Source organism: Carassius auratus, unplaced genomic scaffold (assembly GCF_003368295.1).
Source record: "Carassius auratus strain Wakin unplaced genomic scaffold, ASM336829v1 scaf_tig00217349, whole genome shotgun sequence".
Classification (NCBI taxonomy): Eukaryota; Metazoa; Chordata; class Actinopteri; order Cypriniformes; family Cyprinidae; genus Carassius; species Carassius auratus.
This window is the reverse complement of record NW_020529018.1, coordinates 19,211-39,128: the sequence shown is the minus strand read 5'-3', so window position 1 is coordinate 39,128 and position 19,918 is coordinate 19,211. Positions and strand designations below refer to the sequence as shown.

At 36.6% G+C, this 19,918-nt stretch overlaps 2 protein-coding genes across 4 annotated transcripts; both read right to left on the bottom strand.

Annotated features, from left to right (window-relative positions):
* Positions 1 to 117: 117 nt before the first annotated feature.
* Positions 118 to 14,750, bottom strand: LOC113100762 (mitogen-activated protein kinase 14A-like). 3 transcript variants are annotated; one of them, XM_026265357.1, is made up of 12 exons: positions 14,309 to 14,747; positions 11,040 to 11,169; positions 10,124 to 10,182; positions 5,908 to 6,019; positions 5,738 to 5,767; positions 5,203 to 5,250; positions 4,998 to 5,112; positions 4,304 to 4,375; positions 3,465 to 3,544; positions 1,794 to 1,872; positions 1,299 to 1,472; positions 118 to 1,034 (listed from the first exon to the last, which is right to left on the bottom strand). In XM_026265357.1, exons 1-12 carry the CDS (start codon positions 14,425 to 14,427, stop codon positions 967 to 969), a joined length of 1,086 nt encoding a protein of 361 aa, XP_026121142.1. In that variant the 5' UTR covers positions 14,428 to 14,747; the 3' UTR covers positions 118 to 966. The 3 variants fall into 3 exon arrangements, with proteins under 3 accessions (XP_026121142.1, XP_026121141.1, XP_026121140.1); XM_026265356.1 differs by lacking the exon at positions 3,465 to 3,544 and adding an exon at positions 2,613 to 2,692 and having other exon boundaries at positions 14,309 to 14,744; XM_026265355.1 differs by having other exon boundaries at positions 4,998 to 5,250; positions 14,309 to 14,750.
* Positions 14,751 to 14,978: 228 nt separating this feature from the next.
* Positions 14,979 to 19,916, bottom strand: LOC113100761 (basal body-orientation factor 1). Its single transcript, XM_026265354.1, has 12 exons — positions 19,251 to 19,916; positions 18,903 to 19,155; positions 18,746 to 18,811; positions 18,463 to 18,606; positions 18,288 to 18,368; positions 18,021 to 18,091; positions 17,740 to 17,884; positions 16,718 to 17,070; positions 16,457 to 16,597; positions 16,270 to 16,374; positions 15,551 to 15,619; positions 14,979 to 15,443 (listed from the first exon to the last, which is right to left on the bottom strand). The coding sequence occupies exons 1-12, from the start codon at positions 19,424 to 19,426 to the stop codon at positions 15,344 to 15,346; spliced, it is 1,704 nt and encodes a 567-aa protein (XP_026121139.1). The 5' UTR covers positions 19,427 to 19,916; the 3' UTR covers positions 14,979 to 15,343.
* Positions 19,917 to 19,918: the final 2 nt, after the last annotated feature.

Genomic DNA, 19,918 nt, shown 5'->3' with positions numbered 1-19,918 from the left:
AGGTGCATTGGTCATAAAATACATTTTAAATGAAACCCAGACCTAGGGTGGAGAAGGTCAATAATGACCTCACTCTCTATTGTTAAACATAAAACGATCAAAACAAAGAAGCAGAAGTTTCTGAAAAATATCGGCCTTTATTTTCCGTAAACAATGGTGTGTTTGATTCAATGTTTACTATGTCAGGTGTTTTTCAGGTTCATAAATACCACCTCAACAGTATATAAATATTTTACTCTACTTTCATATTTGAACATTCAATTAATAGCATTTTAAAAACAGCTATTGGAGGCAGAATCGTGTCGCATACAGTTCATAGTAGTAACCTCAGACAGAAAGACAAACAGACACTTTCTCTCCCTATGAAACACACACAAACAATGTGAAAAAGATCAGATAAAACCGCTACAGATTCGAAAAGCTTTATAGAACGTATATTTACAAACAGCCTAAATGTATCACCAATACCCAATGCAACAATTTAAAGTTTTCATCCTAGCTCTATCAAAGTACAAGCCAATAAATCCCATCTTTATGAAAACTGAGTAAGGAGCAACACTTTCATTCTTTAAATACAATGCTCATTATATCACTGGAAAAATATATGAACAGAAACTAAATGAACAATGTTTCTGAACATTTTAAAAGTACTGCAAATGTAATGCATTGTACACAAAGAACATTATGACAGCACAACTAAGACATTTCAGGGAGATGTTACATTTACAAATGGATTTGCATGACTAAAATTGTTGACTGTATTACTATCAGAATCTTTTGAAGAGATTCAATGTGTGAAATAAGGATTTTCTATGACATCTATTCCTTCTGTTTGGCCCAGCAGACATCATAAAAAAGAAAAGAAACAGTCAAACGTCCTACTGCCTGGCTGATTACAATACTGCAAAATAACAGCATTACTGTAAAAGTAGTACAGTTGGTTTGATTGCCATCCAGAAGAGAAGGTCAAGATTCCATTTCATCTCCTTCAAAGACTGGCGGCTCAAAACTTATCACCTCTTCATATGTCTGACCTGAACAGGAACAGAAACCAACATTTAAGGTTGTGACTGCAACATAAATTAAAACATAAATCTAGATTATCCGAAATTATGGCTTTATGAAAACTGCCCGTTATTTTTATTAACTGAAACATTATTAATTGAAAAAAATATTATATATAAATCTAAAATGATCTAAAACAAAAATGAAAATACCTCAATATTAACTCAATGCCTCAAGTGAACAAACCTGCAAAAATTGCTTACTAAAATGGCTTAAAACACTTTTTGACTCACGTTTCCACTCTTCAATATCAAGCTCTTGGCTCTCAAAGCTCTGGTCGAAAGGCTCTGCCTCGGGTTCATCATCTGGGTCATGGTACTGAGCAAAGTACGGGTGAGCCAGAGACTCCGCCGCAGTGATGCGCTTATCCGTGTCCAAGACCAGCATCTTTTCTAGAAGGTCCACAGCTAAAACAAAAATAATTAAATATTGAATCAAAAACAAATAACTTCAGCTTTTTTTCTCTAAATATTTCATTGCTCTGTTTGTGTACACTTACACTAAATATACCAACACTGTATTTGCACATGCACAACCATTAAAAATAATTTTGTTAGTTTTTTTTTTTTTTTTTTGTATTCAGCAAGGATGCATTACATTTATCAAATGTGACAGTAAGGACAATTAGAATGTTTAAAATTCTGTTTTCTGAACATTCTGTTCATCAAGAACTCTAAATGTATCACTTTTTCCACAAAAATAATAAGCAGCACATCTGCCACTTTTACCTAGTGGATTAGCTCCGATAAACACGTCAGCAAAACTCCTCTTGGGCATCTGAGGAAGTGAGTTGATGTAAGTACGAGCCTGTGAAAAGAACCAGGTGAACCATGAGCAGTCAGGTAATGAAATAACGATGATTACAGTTATCTTCAAGGTAGTAGCTATACTCATTTAAAGTTAATTAATATTACAATTCTTGACTTGATCCCCATGACAACTGCTTGTGTTTCGCACATTTCTAACCCTGTGAATCATAACATTGTGGTGTTAGTATGCAATGCTATTTGAATAATGCAGCAAACACACAGCTTCAGAAGGCAGAGGGGTCTGTGCTGTGCTGGTGATGACAGTGATTTCAGCTCTCACACGGATCAGTGAATAACTGCATGACAGCTCAGCGGCAAGCAGTGAGCAAAGGAGGAAGTGGAGAAGATAAAGGAACTCTACCGGGTTGCCTTTATTACCACTATTAATTTTGCTTGTATTCTTCAAATAAAATAATGGTTTAATCAAACTTGAAAATGTTTTTTAAATGAATATTCTATCAGTTTGCTCTGTTCCCCTAATCTGATTGGCTGAGAGTGTTTTCAGTCCAACGTCACTATTTATATGTTTGGAACTGGAGTGATTACAGAAAATATGTGTTTACCTGGGACATACAAAAATCTCTCATGATCGTGTGATATCACTTAATTATATGTTAATAGAATGTTTTAAATTTTTCTTAATGCAGTCCCTCTTTCCAAAATGAGGTCTGCTAAGTAAAGGGTATGGGTATATGATGGGTATTCTGCAGACAAGGGGCTGGGCGACATCGAGCTCACCTCATGGCTAGGCATTCTGCTTATTAGAGAGGCAGGCGGAGTTCCTGTAAGTCGCATTATCTGTTGAAGCTGGTTTATATCTTTGAAGGCTGGGTCAAGGAGCTCACGGTCAACAAGTTTGGTCAAATGCAAATTTGTCAAATGCTATCTAGACATTATATATTGTGGTTCTCCACTGCTCTAAGGAGAGAGACCTGATCAAAGAAGGAGAGAGGAGAAATTGGCATGCAAAATGTGTTCATATAAGGCAGAGAAGCATGTCATGCTTGAGATTCAAATCAGTTTAGAAATACATCAGCAGAGCAAGAAGACCAAATTCAGGCTTGTTATTTTCAGAATGATTCGGTCCCAAACAGAACCTCAAATCAGTCTTTTATCTAAAAGTGAAGCCAAAAGGTCAACGTTTAGTTAGAAAACACTGGAAATGCATACTTCTCAATTAGCAACAACCAACACACATTCCCTGTAGGAAAATCCAGCTTATAGTGTTAACTGTATTTTGATTTCTCTCTGGTCCAAGCAGATCATTAGCTGGTCATCCAGCCAAGATTTTCCTTTTTTTTTCTTTTTTTTGGGGGGGGTCAGTATTTATTTACTTATTTAAGAAATTAGTACTTTTCAGAAATTATTCATTAAATGACACATATACATACATATATATATTTAATAGTACAAAATTATTGCTGCAAATAAATACTGTTCTTTTGAACTTCCTATTCAAAGAATCTTCATCCAGCCTGGACCAGAAAAAAGCTATTACAGCTGCCAGCTTCAAATGGATTTTCCACTTTGAAAATCAACACAGACAGGCGTTTTTAGAAAGTACACACTTCCTAAATATATCAAACTCACAGACTCCGAAGAAATTTTCATTAACAGCTCAGGTCCTGGAGTTCCAACCAGAAGCATAATAAGCTTCAACTGATCAATGTCTAATAAAATGAGATGAAGGAAAACTAGTGTGGCCCATCAAGGAACAGGCCACAAAAACAAAGCTGGAAACGCTTATTCGGGTTACGTGTGTACTTAAAGAACAGGAAAGCATAGACGCTTCAGTCACATCTGTGGAAAGACGAGCAAGCTGAATATTATCAGCCTGCCCAGAAAAAGCAAGACAGAAGAAGCTGCACAGGTGCGCTTTGCCTGTAAGAGGGAGAAAATATTTGGCAAGTATTTCTGTTCCCAGAAGCATTTAGAGTGGCAGCCGTTCAAGATACAGTGTGTCAAATATGCAAAGCCAGAGGGGAAAACACACTGCAAATGCCGAACCCTGAAAACATTTGTCATTGGAAATTAGAAGCGAGAGAGGCATGTAATTTCCTGCAGGGCAGTTTATTGCATTCTCATAATGATGGAGGATATATCCTTCCAATCACTGTTGTGTCTTGGGCCGCAGCTTTAGTTTAAAGGCAGAGCTTAAGCAGAAAGGACAAAAGTTCAGTTTAAGACAAGAGCTTCTGTCGTAGCACAAATACACGCTGCAAAGACAAAACGAAAAAAATTGGGAGAAACATAGAAGAAAAATTATAATGTGGTGTTAAAAAAACATTTATCCATAATTTGTATACAATTAAATCGGCATGAGAGCTAATGCGCACTTAAAAGTAATAAATCACGCATTGGAGCCATGGTGCAATTTACAGAGAATTCTTTGCAGGTCAGCGAGGGGGGAAATGAGAGGAAAAGGATACGATCTGTGCCAGGAAACAGAGTCCTGCCTGTCAACAGCTCAGCCATGATGCAGCCCACTGACCAAATGTCCACTGAAAAGAAATCAAGAAACAACATTACTGGAGAGGCAGCAAGCACATGTTCGCTCTCTTGTGTCCTGACCCAGCTATGACCCAGAGAGCTGTACAAATGGCACGGATCAACAGCCACAATCCTCATTTAGGCAGAACCATCAAGATTTGGCCAGTCAGTTTGCTTGGTATTTGTCGTAACTACACTCCCACTCAAGCATTTGGGGTCAGTAAAATTATTTTTAAAGAATGTTATACCTTCTTTTAGCAAGGATGAATGACAGTCAAGACATTTACTTTGTAGAAATGTAAATTATATTTCAAATAAATGCTGTTCTTTAACATTTATATTTAAAGAAACCTAAAAAAAACTCCATTAAGCAGCATAACTGTTTTCAACGTTGATATTATAGAAAAAATATTTCTTGAGCACCAAATCAGCATTTTAGAATGACTTCTGAAGGATCATGTGACAATGGAGTCTGGAGTAATGCCTGCTGAAAATTCAGCTTTAAAAAATTGCCTTTAAAAATATATTAAGACTTGTGCATAAGAGATCTACACCCAGTTTTGAAAAGCAGTTTTCTCCAGATTCAAAATGAGTTGAATTGTATTGCATCAGATGTGGGTGTAGCGGTGTTACCTGTCATGTTGTAGTGCATCCAGTTAAGCATGATCTCTGGAGCACGGTACCACCTTGTGGCCACATACCCTGTCATCTCATCATCTGTGTGTCGAGCCAGACCGAAGTCAAGGATCTGAAATACAAAAAAGAGAGGAGGCAGGTAGTTATGTTTACAGGCAAGCAAAAGTATAACTAAAATAATAATACTAAAAAAGACACTCACCTTAAGTTCACAGTCTTCATTTACTGCCAGATTACTGGGTTTCAAGTCCTAAGAAACAATTAGTTTTCAGTTTCTTTATACCACAACAACCAACTGTTTTAAATTAATATTTGCATCAATTTATGAATTACATGTATTGATTAAATTTCAAGTTCGTTAAAACAAATAAAACTGTATATTTTTAAAAAGCAATGTGAACACATTGAATTAAACATGAATACATTTTAAAACAAAAACATTATGTGAGCTGTAATGCTGTCAAAATCTTTTAAATTACCAATCATTAAAAGGAAATCACAATTATCTTCTGTGGTAATCGACAGTATGGCAATGAGCTGAAAATAACACATACTATTCCTTTAAGACAGAACTAATTTCTAGCAATTTCTAGCTTTAGTCTTTGCACAACAGCAGGCCTGAGCATGCAGCAATGGTGATGCCAGGGAGAATTTGCTCCACACGGCAACAAACACAACATTTTTTAAGGCGGAAAAAGCCTGCAGGCCATTTCTTAAATGCCTGAGCGAACACTTACCCTGTGAATTATGTCAGCCGAATGGATGTACTGGGAAAATTAAAAGAAAAATTGGAGGGAAAAAGGCTAGGTTAAGAGAGAGAATCAAATTCCAGATAAAGTCATATTTACATTAGATTTAAGAGCTTGCTGTTTGTGTTTGCTACAGGATTGAACATGTGCAGTTTCACCTTAAGCCCTCGCAGGATCTGGTAAATAAGAAACTGAACATGATCATCGGTCAGCTTCTGACACTTCACAATATTGTTCAGGTCAGCACCCATTAGATGAGTCACCAGGTACCTGCCAAACAGAACACAGGAATGTTAGTCTCCTGCCAACTGTTGAACCTGGTGTTGGGAGTGACAGCATAGACTGAAAGGTAGGGAACATTTAGTTCTGTTAATAATCTTGTTTTTCTTGAAGGCCGACTGTGCTTCCAAAGTGAAGCAACAACTTGACACAAATGTTGGCCATGGAGGAATTTCTAACTACGGTCAACATCAAGATGTGCGACTGGATCAGTTTTAATGTAAATATCCAAGGGTGGCTGCTCGCACATATTTTAATGATTATTTTGTGACTGCGAGAGAAGAAACAGGAAACCACAGGGAGAAACTAGAGCTGTGTTGATACAATCATATAATCAATATTTCACAATACTGCTTTCCTTACAATAGTGATTAAATACTTTTAAAATAACATTTTAAAATAGGTTATAGGGCTGACAAAACTAATCAATAAAATCGATTATAATCGATAATGAAAATCATAGACAATGATTCTGATTATCGATTAGTCGGGTCTGCCCACAGTGCACGTACAACTTCAGCCGGTCGCATCAAATTATCTACAATTATTGGAGGAAACCAAATGAGCTCCTGCTGGAAACAGACATGATCCAAGCTGCCCAAAACTAGATAAATCTTTATTTTAAAGCTTCAAGCTGATGCATTAGCGTAATGGCTTGCCCTGTTAGTCACTTTTACAGATATGTGTGTGCATAATCTGCACAAAAAAACTGTGTTAACGTTCATATCCTTATTAGTAAATGTCACAAATTCATGTCAGCCCTTTCCATTTTTTACATTAAGGCCCGCCCTGACAGTTTGCACTAAGTTGAAATCTTACTGAAAGAGCGCCAGCATGCGTGTTAAACAGACAGAACACAGAGGCGAGGGAGACAAACAGAACAAAACATTAGTTGTGCTGAAATATCTGTTGTTTTATATTTAGGTTTAAAAGTCAACATGCAGTGTGGGTAATTTCTGAGAGTAAGAACTGTGGAGGGACAGCAGCATGTAGCTGTCTGAATATAAATATCAGACACTTTTACTGAATAAGGAAATTAAAATAAGAGGAGACTGACTTTAATCAAAGTTGACATGACGCGTGCTCCTGCATTGCATTACTGTGAATTTATTCGTCTTTGTTATCTTTATTTTTGTCATTTTGGATCTAGAGATTTAAACTGTATTCACTGTGTAGCTTTCTGTGATTAACAAATTTATTTTAAAAAATGTAAGTTTGTAAGGTTTGTGCCACTGCTGCTCTTAACTTACAGCATGGGTAATTGCCCAAAAAATTTCTGCTTTCTGTATTGGTTAGACCTCCTATATGTGTAAGCTTTTTAGTAATAATAGTAAGCTATTTTTAATGCTATAATATAATTATTGCTGTTATAAGTGAAAGGCAAAAATAATTGTCTTTTGACAAAAGTGATTTATTTATTTTTATTTAGATACCAATTTTTTTATTATGCGAATAAATACTATTTAGTTGTTTCATATTGTTATTTGTCCAAAAATCACAACAAAGTTGATTGAATAAAATTTCTTTGACATTCCTAAAATATTTGTGTTTTGACAGTTTTTACTGTAAATAAATGCAGCCTTGGGCAGCATAATATACTTCAGCCAAAAAATATGTTTTAAATGGTTGTGCACATATAATAAATTAATAAATATATTATTACTTAAGAAAGACTGTTCTATTCAAGTGGTCCCTTAAAGGTAGAACTGAAAGCACAGATGCAAAGGTTAATTTAAATAAGTCCTTTGATTTTGCCAATGTGCGACCGTACTGACCATTGAACCTGGCACACAGTATATTTAGACACATCAGATTTTAATCTAGTCTTCAACCTATCAAACAAACACTTCATAGTAACCAACAGTATAGTCTAAATAAGCACTGACTCTTGGCAAGAGGGTGGAGCTACAAGTCAAACAGAGTCACTATGGTACGACACAGCAGAGCTTAAAATAAGTGCTACTTAATCCCAGAAACATTCTCCACCCTATAGAAACACTCAGCATTAGAGATAATCAACAAATACATCCAACCCCCACAAAGATTTGGGGGTGGGGGGGGGCAGATCCGAGAAAGTAAACAAACATACATCGATTCTACTTGGACAGACAAATAAAAAACTGAAGCAAAGTGCGGATGCCCTTCATCCATCACTGTGCATCAGGTCTATTTTTGGCAGCAGAATCAATGTTAAATCACCACAGCATCTGGTTTTACAACCTGGCTGTATCCTTAGCATTCCCCACCAACCCAGGGCTGCTAGACTGGAGCCAGACAGCACAAAAAGCTCAGTGTCTGTGGAAACCTGAAGCTCCATAAAACCACGAGAGCCTGAAAACATGCTTCTAGTCATGAAACAAATGGCACAAGATAAATAATGCAGTATTCTGTATGAGAAATAAGCCCAAAACACCTAGTGGTATATTAAAGGTCCCGTTCTTCGTGGACTCATGTTTTAAACTTTAGTTAGTGTGTAATGTTGTTGTTAGAGTATAAATAATTTCTGTAAAATTCTAAATCTCAATGCCAAGCAAGATATTTTATTTAACAGAATTCGCCTACAAAAAAAACGACCCGTTTGGACTACATCCCTCTAGTTCCTGCCGTAATGACGTCACTAAAACAGTTTTTTGATTAAACTCCGCACACGGGAATACACAAAAAAGGGGGCGTGGTCTTGTTGTGCTCCGACAGAGAAGAGGAAAAGTTGCGTTTGTGTTTGTCGCCATGTCGTCGAAACGCTGTTATTTTCATCTCGGAGTCCAATCACCTTTGTTTGGACTTCCCACGGACTCTGTACTTGGAGATTAATGTTTACAAATTATGTTTAACTCGGTTCCTGAAAATTATAATCCACATGTAAAACTATGTGCAGAAGATTTTGCTGAGGACAGCTTTCTCAATCTCAAACAGTTTCTTTAACTTAATACACAAAGGGCAACGCTGTTTAGCTTTGTTAACTAGATGTTAGGGCTGTGCAAAAAAATCAAATGCGATTTTCATGCGCATCTTGTCAGTAAAAACGCTCCTGTGATTATAAGTATCTCCAGCAGGTGCGATCAGGATTGCCAGGTTTTCAAAACAAATCCTGCCCACTTGCTTCTCAAAACTAGCCCAATCACGTTTCCAGGAGGGCAGCATGCGCTAAGCATGTGTCGAATCACAACACAGGAACTGCTGGCCCAATCAGAACTCGTCACGTATTTCTGAAGGAGGGACTTTATAGAACAAGGAAGTCATCAGCCCATTTTTATGACAGTGAAAACAGCGGTATACAGATAGGTGAATTGTGTGAAAAATATGGTGTTTTTTTACACACGAAACATGAACACATGTTATATTGCACACTGTAAACTCAATCAAAGCTTCAAAAAAAGCACGAAAAACAGGACCTTTAAGCCCCACTGCTCTGCACATTTTGTACGTTTCTCTTATTGCTTAAGACGTTTGTTCTTTTTGAATGTAAGTGCCCTGCAAAGTGGACATCACATGATATCCCGCTATGATTCCAGTTCGAAGCGAACGTATATGTTCCATTCAAAGTGCATTGAAGTGTGCAAGATGCGAATTTAAATTTTATTGATTTATAGAGGTATATGATGTCACACTTGTCCATGTGTGCAGACGGACGTTGTGCAATGCAAAACCGTGAATGAATGTTCCAAAGTGAAGTAAACTTCAAAAGATTTCCCCTGCTCAGGGAGTAGGGAGCAGTAAACACTGTGTAGAGACCATGTCAATCGGAACACACAGTTCATGCACTATAAATTATTATTATTAATGCTGAAAACAGCTGAGTTAATTGTGTGAAAACCATTATGCTTTTTTCTGGATTCTTTCAGGATTCTATACATTTTATTTGAAAAAAAAAGTTCTATAACATTATAAATGTCTTTACTGTCACTTTTAAATTATTTAAAGTGCCCTTGTTGAATAAAGGAATAATTTTACTGTCCCCAAATGTTTGAGTGGACTATTTCCTCTAGTTTAATTAACAGTTAAACTAACAGTTGCATGAAGTCATATTCAAGAAAAAAAAAAACAATCAAGTCCAGTGAAGAGATCTCTTAGTGAGGAAGTAATTGTCTGACTCACACATCATTAAACTCCTCCAGGCTGGTGGCAGGTGTAAAAACATCCAGCAAGCCAATCACCTGCAAGCACAAAGTGCAAAGAACATGAATCATGATCATTTAGTACAGCATGCAGTCTTGCATTAAGATTTCATTGCATACCTTGGCAAGGAAAATCTAAAATTAAGCAAATTAAGATTTCCCTGTATATCCCAACTTGACATAATTACTATGTTTTAATACCAGGTTGATTCTGACAGACAAAATAATGGCTGAAAAATGTCAGAGGAGAGCTGCTCAGAATCTGCTGGCGGTATCAAGTATACAGTGAGAAAAATGATGTTCCAGAGCCCTTAGAGCAAACAAAAGCTCAATGACAGGGCTTGATTTAAGGGTATAACAACCCACATTTCAAATCACTGGTATTTTACATTAAACATGCTATAATTGACCTAATCTATTTTATGATTTACAACAATAATTATTTACTGTGAATTATGTTGGGACCCAACAGAAAAAATGACTTTTGTCTTGTGCAGTAACTAGTTAACATCCTCTTAATTTAGAAATTCTAGTTTGCCAGTTCACTCGTGGTCATTGTGTTGCCCCATTGACCTTAAGGTTAGAAGACATACTGAAATTTCTGCAAATGAAACCAAGGCTGTGAGGGATAGACTTTACAATGGCATGTGTGGCATATTTTTTCATTTTAAAAATTAAATATGCCACTACCCTGACTAGCTTGGCCTTCCCAATTAAGAATTGAATGGAAGTCAGCAATAGATCTTCTTTTATTGAAAGAGAGGAAAACGTAAAAGTATATAATTACAGAATTTTAAATATTTGGATGTTCTAAGCATTTAACGTGGGATTACCATATACCACTGTGCATATTAGCCTTGTCAGTTTGATCATTAATACCTGCGATCCAAACTCACATTCTCATGTTTCATATGCTTGAGTAGCCTCAATTCCCTGTAGGTCCGCTTGGCATGAATAATGGACTGAAACGGCCTTGACAGCTTCTTCACAGCGACCTTCAATCCGGTCTTTTCATCATATGCAGAGCTGAAACACACATGATTCAAACATGCCGTCACTTTGTTGCACAACTGAAACTCCAACATGCTACAACAGGACCAAGTTCAAGACAGTTGCAAGCAGGAGTCAGCATATGAAAGGCACTGAAACTTTTCAGACTGAAATAAAAACTTCAGATTCTCAATTCCTAACCACCAAGGCTTACAGAAGGAACTAAACAGAGAAACATACTTATTGGAACCAATCACAAACCACCACAACAATGAAGTATTCGTAGAGAGGGTCATGATACAACTAGTGGTCGACCGATATATCGGCCTTTCCAATATTTCCAATAATGCCAATATTTGGCATTTTTCATATATCGACATCGGGCGATATGTTTTTATGCTTGGCCGATGTGCTCGAGGTGGGAAAGGCTGCACCTGAGAACACAGTGCTCACGTTATCTCTATTGTTTATGGTCATTGTTAACAGTTCTGTCTAACACTGACAGAAGTCTGTGTAATAATCAGATAATAATAATCGGTTAAACAAAGTAATTAATGTATACAGAGAGTATTATAACTATTTATTTTATATTAGGCCTGTTAGTAATAGAAAGGTAAACATTCTAATACTTTTTTCTCGTTTGCCGTCAACATTAAGCAAGTACGCATTTATATAATTGAAACAAACGTTTCAATGACTAATGCACATTTAATTTCACAAAACTTGCAAACTCAGTTGAATTCAGCTGTGAAATCTTGTGAAGTGTGCATTTTTATCCAGCATGATCATGTGTTCTCTGCGTGATGGTCAGTGTGAATTAAATGCTTTAAACTATAATCTTGTGATTTCAAATTATGCTGCACTTTATGCATGTGCCCACTGTCAGATTCATGTCATTTTCACTGTGTGCCTTATGTAAAATCAGGGTTACCCTGGCTTTATTTGAAAAATATGATTCCCAATGCCAAAAAACTTCCAAGAATACTAAGTGCCCTGTTGGTTACAGTGTTTACTTTATATATATATATATATATATATATATATATATATATATATATATATATATATATATAATTTTATTAAATATTTATTTGTCAAAAATACTGTCATCTAAAGTATAAGCATGTTTCTTTTACACATTAATTTTTTAATCCATTGTGAAATTATTTCAAATTAAATAAATATTAAATATTAATAATAATTTTTACAAATCATATCGGCTTTATATTGGCAATCACCCCCCTGTTTTCCAAGATATCGGCAGTCAAAAAACATATCGGTCGACCACAAGATACAACTTTTCAAGAACCACAGGATTTTTTTTTTTACATGTAAGCTATGACTTGACTGAGAGAACTAAAAGATCTTATCAAAGGAAATCTCAGTGCTTCTCTTTTTTGAAACCACTGCATACGCTGAGAGATGAGCCTGGCACTTCAAACCCAGTGCAATCTGTTCATCAGATATTCAATTACACAGACACAATAAGGGAGCCCACGAAATATAATCTAGATAGCATGGTTGCCTAGCATTTCGACTTCTAACAGTCACTTTGGTGCATAAACAACCTGTAGGAGTAATTTAGAAAATGAGCCTGGCCTTCAAACACCTGTCTGTTTAATATCACAGAGACCTTTTTGAAAATCATTTGCCAACATTAAAGACTGAGGTTACACTTGTTTTGAGTTTAAGGAAGAAACCAAAGAAGTCTCTCGATGTGCACAAACATGACTGCTTTAAAAAAGGTCACATCTCCTCAGAAACACATTGTGTTGTGACACGCGTGTTTGCTGATCACAACAATACAGTAGCTGAAATGTGCAATTTTACAATGTAAAATTTCTCCCTCTTTAATATACAACATTTTGAAGAATGTTTCCTTGAAAACAGTATGTTGCTTTTGAGTGCTTCTTTGAGCATCTGTCGCCACAATGATGGTGAATTTGAGAAAAGGTCATTTTGCCAATTCTGTTTGGTGGCACAAAAAAATAAAGGTTAGGTCTATCTTTACAGCTGCAGGAAGCTTTTGTTTATAGTTCACTATTTTTTCATTTCAATATTACAGTCTTGCACTTCATGTTCATAACCAAAAGCCAATCGATTTTTGCATCTTTTGTTTAGTCTTTTAAATTCTTTGTTATCTTAAGTGCTGACTGAAAGTGCTATATATCGTAAAAGTAAGTAACTTTGATTGCATGGCAGGCTACTCACGTAATGTAAACATCATGAGGGGGGCGACCCGCTCCGTGTAGAATAAAAAAAGCTTTTTCATACTGTTATTGTACATTGTAATTATTTTTCTCAAACGTGTGGTTCATTTATTTGCCTGTAAGGTTTTGTTATTAGCAACAAATTACTGAGTGCACTTTTAAGTGAGTCATAAATCCAACTGTCAGAAAACCACTGACAAACTTCATCATCGCAGCTAAACACACCAAACAAGCTATCCAGAGGAATAAATAGAGATTAAGACAAACCCAGTGCTTCACCTCATCCAGGGTGTTACTACGAGAAAATTAAGTGCTATGACTCATTGACAAAAGCTCTGACTCAACACTGGCTGCGTTTCAAAACCTATCGAGTGACCTACGAAGACAGCAACTTAGCGCATAGCAAGCGCACTTAAGCAGCCCAAAGCGGCAGCTCCCTTGTTTCTGGAGACAGTCACGATGCTTCATCTGTGGGATGACCTCATTCAGGACAGACCCCACCAGATGTCCGCTTTAAGACCACACTACACCACTAAGTAGGACAAATGAAGAAACGTGTAATTCTGGATTAACAAACATCGCAGTTTACATGAAAAACAACTTTACAGTGCACCGCGTTCATATCTTCGACTGTTTTAACGTGTACATCTCGTTGCTCATCCAACGCAAACGGTTTGACGTTATCACTTTGCAACTGAAGTGGCATGCGTGCGTGCACGCGAGGTGGCATTTGCAACATACGTGATTTTAAATGTTTATAAACCATACATCACACACGTTAAAAACACTTTGCAGCTCTACAAGCACTGTTAACCCGATTTTTGTAACTAGCAATCCCACTTGCGTAACAAACAACGGACTTTGGTCTTATTAGCAAGTTTGCTAACGCAGTGCAATGCTGTGCGGGCCCGTAAGAATGAATGGGGCACATCGTTCTGCCATCGAAACAACACATACATATTTACCAAACAGATCCGTATGCACCAGAGCCGACGGGAGATAAGTTCTTATATCGCACAGGGACCTCCCATATCGTCTTGTTGACCTCCTGTCGATAAAAAGTTGGTCTTTCTTTCTGCGACATGCCTGCAGAACGAGAGCCCGAGGCGAGTTGAGACTTCTGCTTTCCCTGGCTTGTCTGCCTGTGATTCAAGGCGGTCAAGTCTTCTTGCAAAAATCAAAAGTGGAAAGTAAACGACCGACAAAGTCGACCGTGCACGCCAAAACTCAAGAGCGATCCACTTCGTTGTGTTTAACTCATGCCAGGGGCTCCAAATATTCTTGGAATGTGAGTGTTGAGAAGCTGCTCGATTCCGGGTCGCGGTGATCTCGAGCACAATCCCGTCTGCGTCTCTCCCTGCTGCTACAAATGAAAGTCACAGTGTAAAAAAAAAATGCAAAGTGATTTCCCAAGCGCGCCCCCTGCAACACATTTACACGTACACACACACAGAGGTTGTTGGTGTACTACAACGTTTCTCCTGCGTTTTTCAACATCTCTCTGAATTCGATATTTATACCACACTAAAACGATTTAGGTTGTTTTAACTTTACATTGCATAATAACATCAGAGAAGATACTGCTGTACCAGTAGGCTACATAATGGAATATGGTGTAAAAAAATACAGTTATAATATAATTATTTATAGTTTTATTTGACATGAATACATACAATATATGTATACAGAAAACATTAACTCAAATTCACTTTATAAGAACAAATAAAATAAGAATTGTAATACATCATCATGATTGACATAAAAAGAGAAAGAACAATATAGCTATAGAATGCAGTGATGCAAAAAGAAAAAAAAGATCATATATTAACACTAAACCTAATAGAACAATAACAAAATAAATCAGTGGATAGAGAAGGAAGTGGAAGTTATTTGTCTGAAGATGGATGAAATACATTTTGAAGATTTTACTTCAGGGAATTACAGTCTTGTTCTATATATTTTTAAATGAAATATCTGACTATAACACAAAATGAAAAGTTTTACAGGGAGGTGCTTTTAAGGGCTGGTAGAACACAGGATTCAGAGGTCATACTGGGCATCTGGGTTATAAAAGTCAGGCTACGTTTTTCTTCAGTAAATCTATGAAGGAAAAATGTTTTGACTTAGCACATATAAGACAACAAAAAACATTATCATTATTCTTGTAAAAGAACATCATAAGTGTTATCCATCACACTGGGCCTTACCCTGCATCACTGCTAAACTGGATCTTCTCAGAGGTAGCTGTTGTTAGAGATGGAAAATGGACTGGTTTCCTGTCAGGGAGTAAAAAAAAAAGGTTCATTGTAGAGTTGAGGTGGGCCATGAAAACTATTTGGCACCATGTTGTCTGTCACTACAGAAACACGGACACTTTCACACAAGGATGAAACAATGCGTAAACATCTGAGACCCTAAACTGTCTTAAGTAATTTGTAAAATGCAAAGAAATCCAGGCAAAAGAGATTCTAAATCTGATTTCTGGATTATTTGAGTGACGTCATGGCAATGCTAACAACACATGGTGCAGTGTTGTTGATTAATTTTCTTCTCTTTTACTTGTAATTGTCATTTCAAATGTCTTCCATACAGATCAGCAATGTGATATCCAAATTCCTTTTTACTCATTCGGATCCAGCAAACATTCCAATGGACATCACTTGCATAAAATTAAAAATAAATACTGAATTCTACTGAATTCCAGTCTGTTTAAAAAAAATAAAAATCAACAAAGATTTTGCATTAACTTATTTATTTGAATGAATGTAGATAATGTGTGTGTTTGTGTGTGTGCTTTTATACAAAAAAGTATAAAATGTCCGAAGACAAGAACGCATTCTGGTTTTAGGATAACTTTTATGAAAGGTTTTGATCCACTTCAAATGTTGTCTAGTGCATAAACAAATACAATTATAGATCTATTTACCTTGTTTTTTGCCCGTTCAATTTAGCAAAAAGCAGATTGATTAGTCTCGCTTTCTGCTCCCATGTTAGATCAGAAATATCCACACTGGAGCTTTTCAAGTTGCTCCTAAAATGACATCATCATAGTCATCTTGATTAGTGGTGCACGTTAAGAGCAATTAGTCATTCTGCACTTAAAGCTCTCATACCATTTGTCAGCTTCTTCCAGGTCAGTCTGAACATCATTGGTGCTGTGTGGGGCATTAGAGAAAGTCCGTATACGAGGATACTCCAACCTTCCAGCCCGAGCCTCATTCATTCTCCAGCGATAGGCCTTCAGAGCCTCCTGTCTACATACAAGATCATCTTCAAATATGTGAAGCACTCCCAAATGTGAAGCTCAATCTTCAAAATGGCCTATTAAAGGATATTTCACAGAGCAGTGTTTAGTTTTCATAACTTTCGCAAACCTGTAGAGGTGTTGCTGTGTTCCTATTTCCTTCCTCACATGCTCAAGAGCTTCATGAAAGAAGAGTTCAAGTTCTTTGCGCTGCTCAATGATACTTTGAGCCAGCTGTTTCACTTGGCCCAGCTCCTTCTCGCGGGCAGCTAAAAGCATTTCCAACCTCTCAAGGTCTGCGCTGTCGGCCTGCATACTGAACATGGCACGCTGCTCCACCTCTTCTCTCTCCTGCTCAAACTCTCCAGAAATGATGCCCAGTGCTTGCTCAAGTGTGACCAATTTAGCCCTCAGCTCGGAGATCTCATTTTGTTGGGACCTATTCTGGGAATCAACTTCTTTTCTTATCAGTTCATTCGTCTCCTGCAGAATGAATCAGTTTGAGAGTCAGTCTACATCGCTGGAGAGATGCAATGTGCTGAACAGCATGAAAAACATGAGCATCTCTGAAAGCCAGCCTAGTTAACGCCATAAAGCCTACTCTATCATACTGATGCACAAATTTAAGTTAAAAAGTGAGTATCAAATATGATACATCAGGCTTTTAAGGAATGTTTGTACTTCTTTCAGTCATTCTTCGATTTCATTATATGTTTTGCCTCCACATTAGTAAATACAGAATCTAGGCATTTAAAAATCATTTTACTAAGAAATATTGATGGGATATACAGAGTGACAACTGATATTTATATACATTTTATGTGAGAAGTCTATAGTCTACTGTTTAAGCTATTAGAATTTCAACATAATACTTTTTGTACATATAAATAACAATACCTTCACCCAACTGCATATTTTGTGCAGTTCTGGCCTCTTAATAAAACTTCTATGTTCTCTTCCTACTTGAGTGTGAATAAACTGTTCAATAAACTGTTCCATTTCTAAAAATAAAATATACTAGACAATTTTTTTTTAAATGTCAGGTTTTACAAGGTTAAATTGTACTTCGATTTCATTAAACGTATGCTTAAAGTAAATACTCTACAGAGAAACTGTCTCTTAAAATTCCTTATAGTCTGTTAGTGGTAGCACCTTTAAGAGAGCAAGGGAAGCATTCTTCTCTGTCAAGGTTATATTTGTCCTCTTCAGTTCCTCTGCCTCTTTCACGTAATAGTTCAGTGCCTCATTCAATCGTACATTCTCCTTGAAAACAGTATGTGACGCTGTACCGAGCTGCCTGTTGGGAGCAAAAACTGAAGATTTGACTCCAATAAACACAAATGATAGACATACAAAAATCATATATGAATGGGGATGAGTAAATCCTAACGAGTAATGTATTCAATAATAAAATTTAAAGAATAGCTGCTCACGCAATAGCTTCATGGTGTGCTTGCTCTGCAAGCTGAGTGATCTTTTGCTCTGCTTCCTTTTCAAGATGAATCTATATAGAAGAAGATATTACCAACTGTTCTAGCATGTATTTTAATGACACACATGGTCGTGACAAAGTATCTAAAAATCCGTAACAAATGGATTTTTAAATATGATGGTAAATGCACTTTCTGAAACATGTTTCAGTGCATTATGTCTTTCTTATTAATGGATGCATAATATTTTTCGCATCTATGTTTTCTCACTCGTGCTGTGTAGAACTTGTACTCTGTTCTCGCCAGACTCTCTTGGTGTCCACGGTCAGCAATATAAATTTTTTCTCTCATCTAGAAGCACAAGAAATACATTACATGTCTGGAGTTTTCATGCATCTACATTGCTTATTACATAAAATAGTTATTAGTAATGACTGTGAAGTACACTGATCAGGTCCTCTTCCAGATTGGCCTTTATTTTGCGAAAATGCTTAATGGTTTTGAGCTCGCCCTGCATCCTCTGGAAGTCGCTTGACCTCTGCTTAAACCTCTCTTCTAAAGCATCAATCTTCTGCATGTATTCAGCCACCTGTAACAGCCAGTCAATTCAAACGAATGAGGGGTGAAATTCAAGTCCAGCATGATAACAGCTCTTAAAATTTCAGTTGTAACATCTTAACACAATGCCAATTAATTTGTAAAATAACTCAAATTAAATCATTGCTTACCAGAAGGTCTTTCTCTTGTAAAGCCTTCTCTTTTTCTCTTTTTAGTTGTTCTTCTAATGCAGCAATCTTGTAGTAGACAAATTAGTAGAAAATTAACAGCACTGGTGGATAAACTGATTATTATGATAAAAATATAAAATGACAAAAGCAGACTAACCGTTGCTGTCTTTTCACGGTCTGCTCTCTTCAGAAAAGTAATGATATCGTTTGTGTCTTTCTCGGCTCTGTATTGCTGGTTCGCGAGCTCCTCGTTGGCTTTGGCGAGCGCGCGGGTAGCTTCGCGATACTCGACACGCGAAATTTCCGTGATATTAAACTTTGCCTCCCATAAATCAGCGTTTGATTTGAACTTTTCGATCTCTGAATTCTTGTCGGCTTTAGACTCATGTTTGCCTTCTTTCTTACCTTTTCTGTAAAGACGTGACGTGTAAAGACAATTAGAGAAACAAGTACCTCAAAGGCTTACCGTATATATCAAACCTAAACCCACACCTTTCATGCTTACCCTTTTCCCCTGCCCTTGTTTCCTTTCTTTTTCGGCATCTTTCGGCGCTTCAGATAACTAACGTTAACTATCAGATGATTTTGGAGCTGCACGGGCTCATTGTTTAATTGTTTACATTCGTTACTATGGAAACGGTCACCGTCTGAGCCACTGCACTGAACAAATTGACGCAACATAAAACATATTATTTAAATAGCAAATAAAAGATAGAATTTGCTTTTTTATTTTTTTGTACATATCGATATTATTTCTTGCTGTAGCTTTGTGTAATTATAGTTAATATCAAGATTTAATAAGAATAGACACATTAGCTTTATCAAGTAGGCTATATTAAGAAAAACTTACAAAATTCAAATAAGATAACAAAATAGGTCTACAAAACATAAATGCTAGTATGCCAAAACATTTGAAAAGAAAAAGAAAATGGTCTACAACATAGTGTAACCACTTGTAAGGCAGGTTTAGCTCTCAACTCTCACTGACCCAAGTTAAGAGAAGAAAGAGAACATATTTGATATATCACATGATGACGTCAAACAAATGCAATGTACATTTTTCAGCATTATCTTTCACAAGCATACAGGTTTGGTATAAAATGTTATAGGCCTATATATACAGTGATATAGGTCTAAAAAAAAACTAACATAATGTAAAAAAAAAAAAGAAAA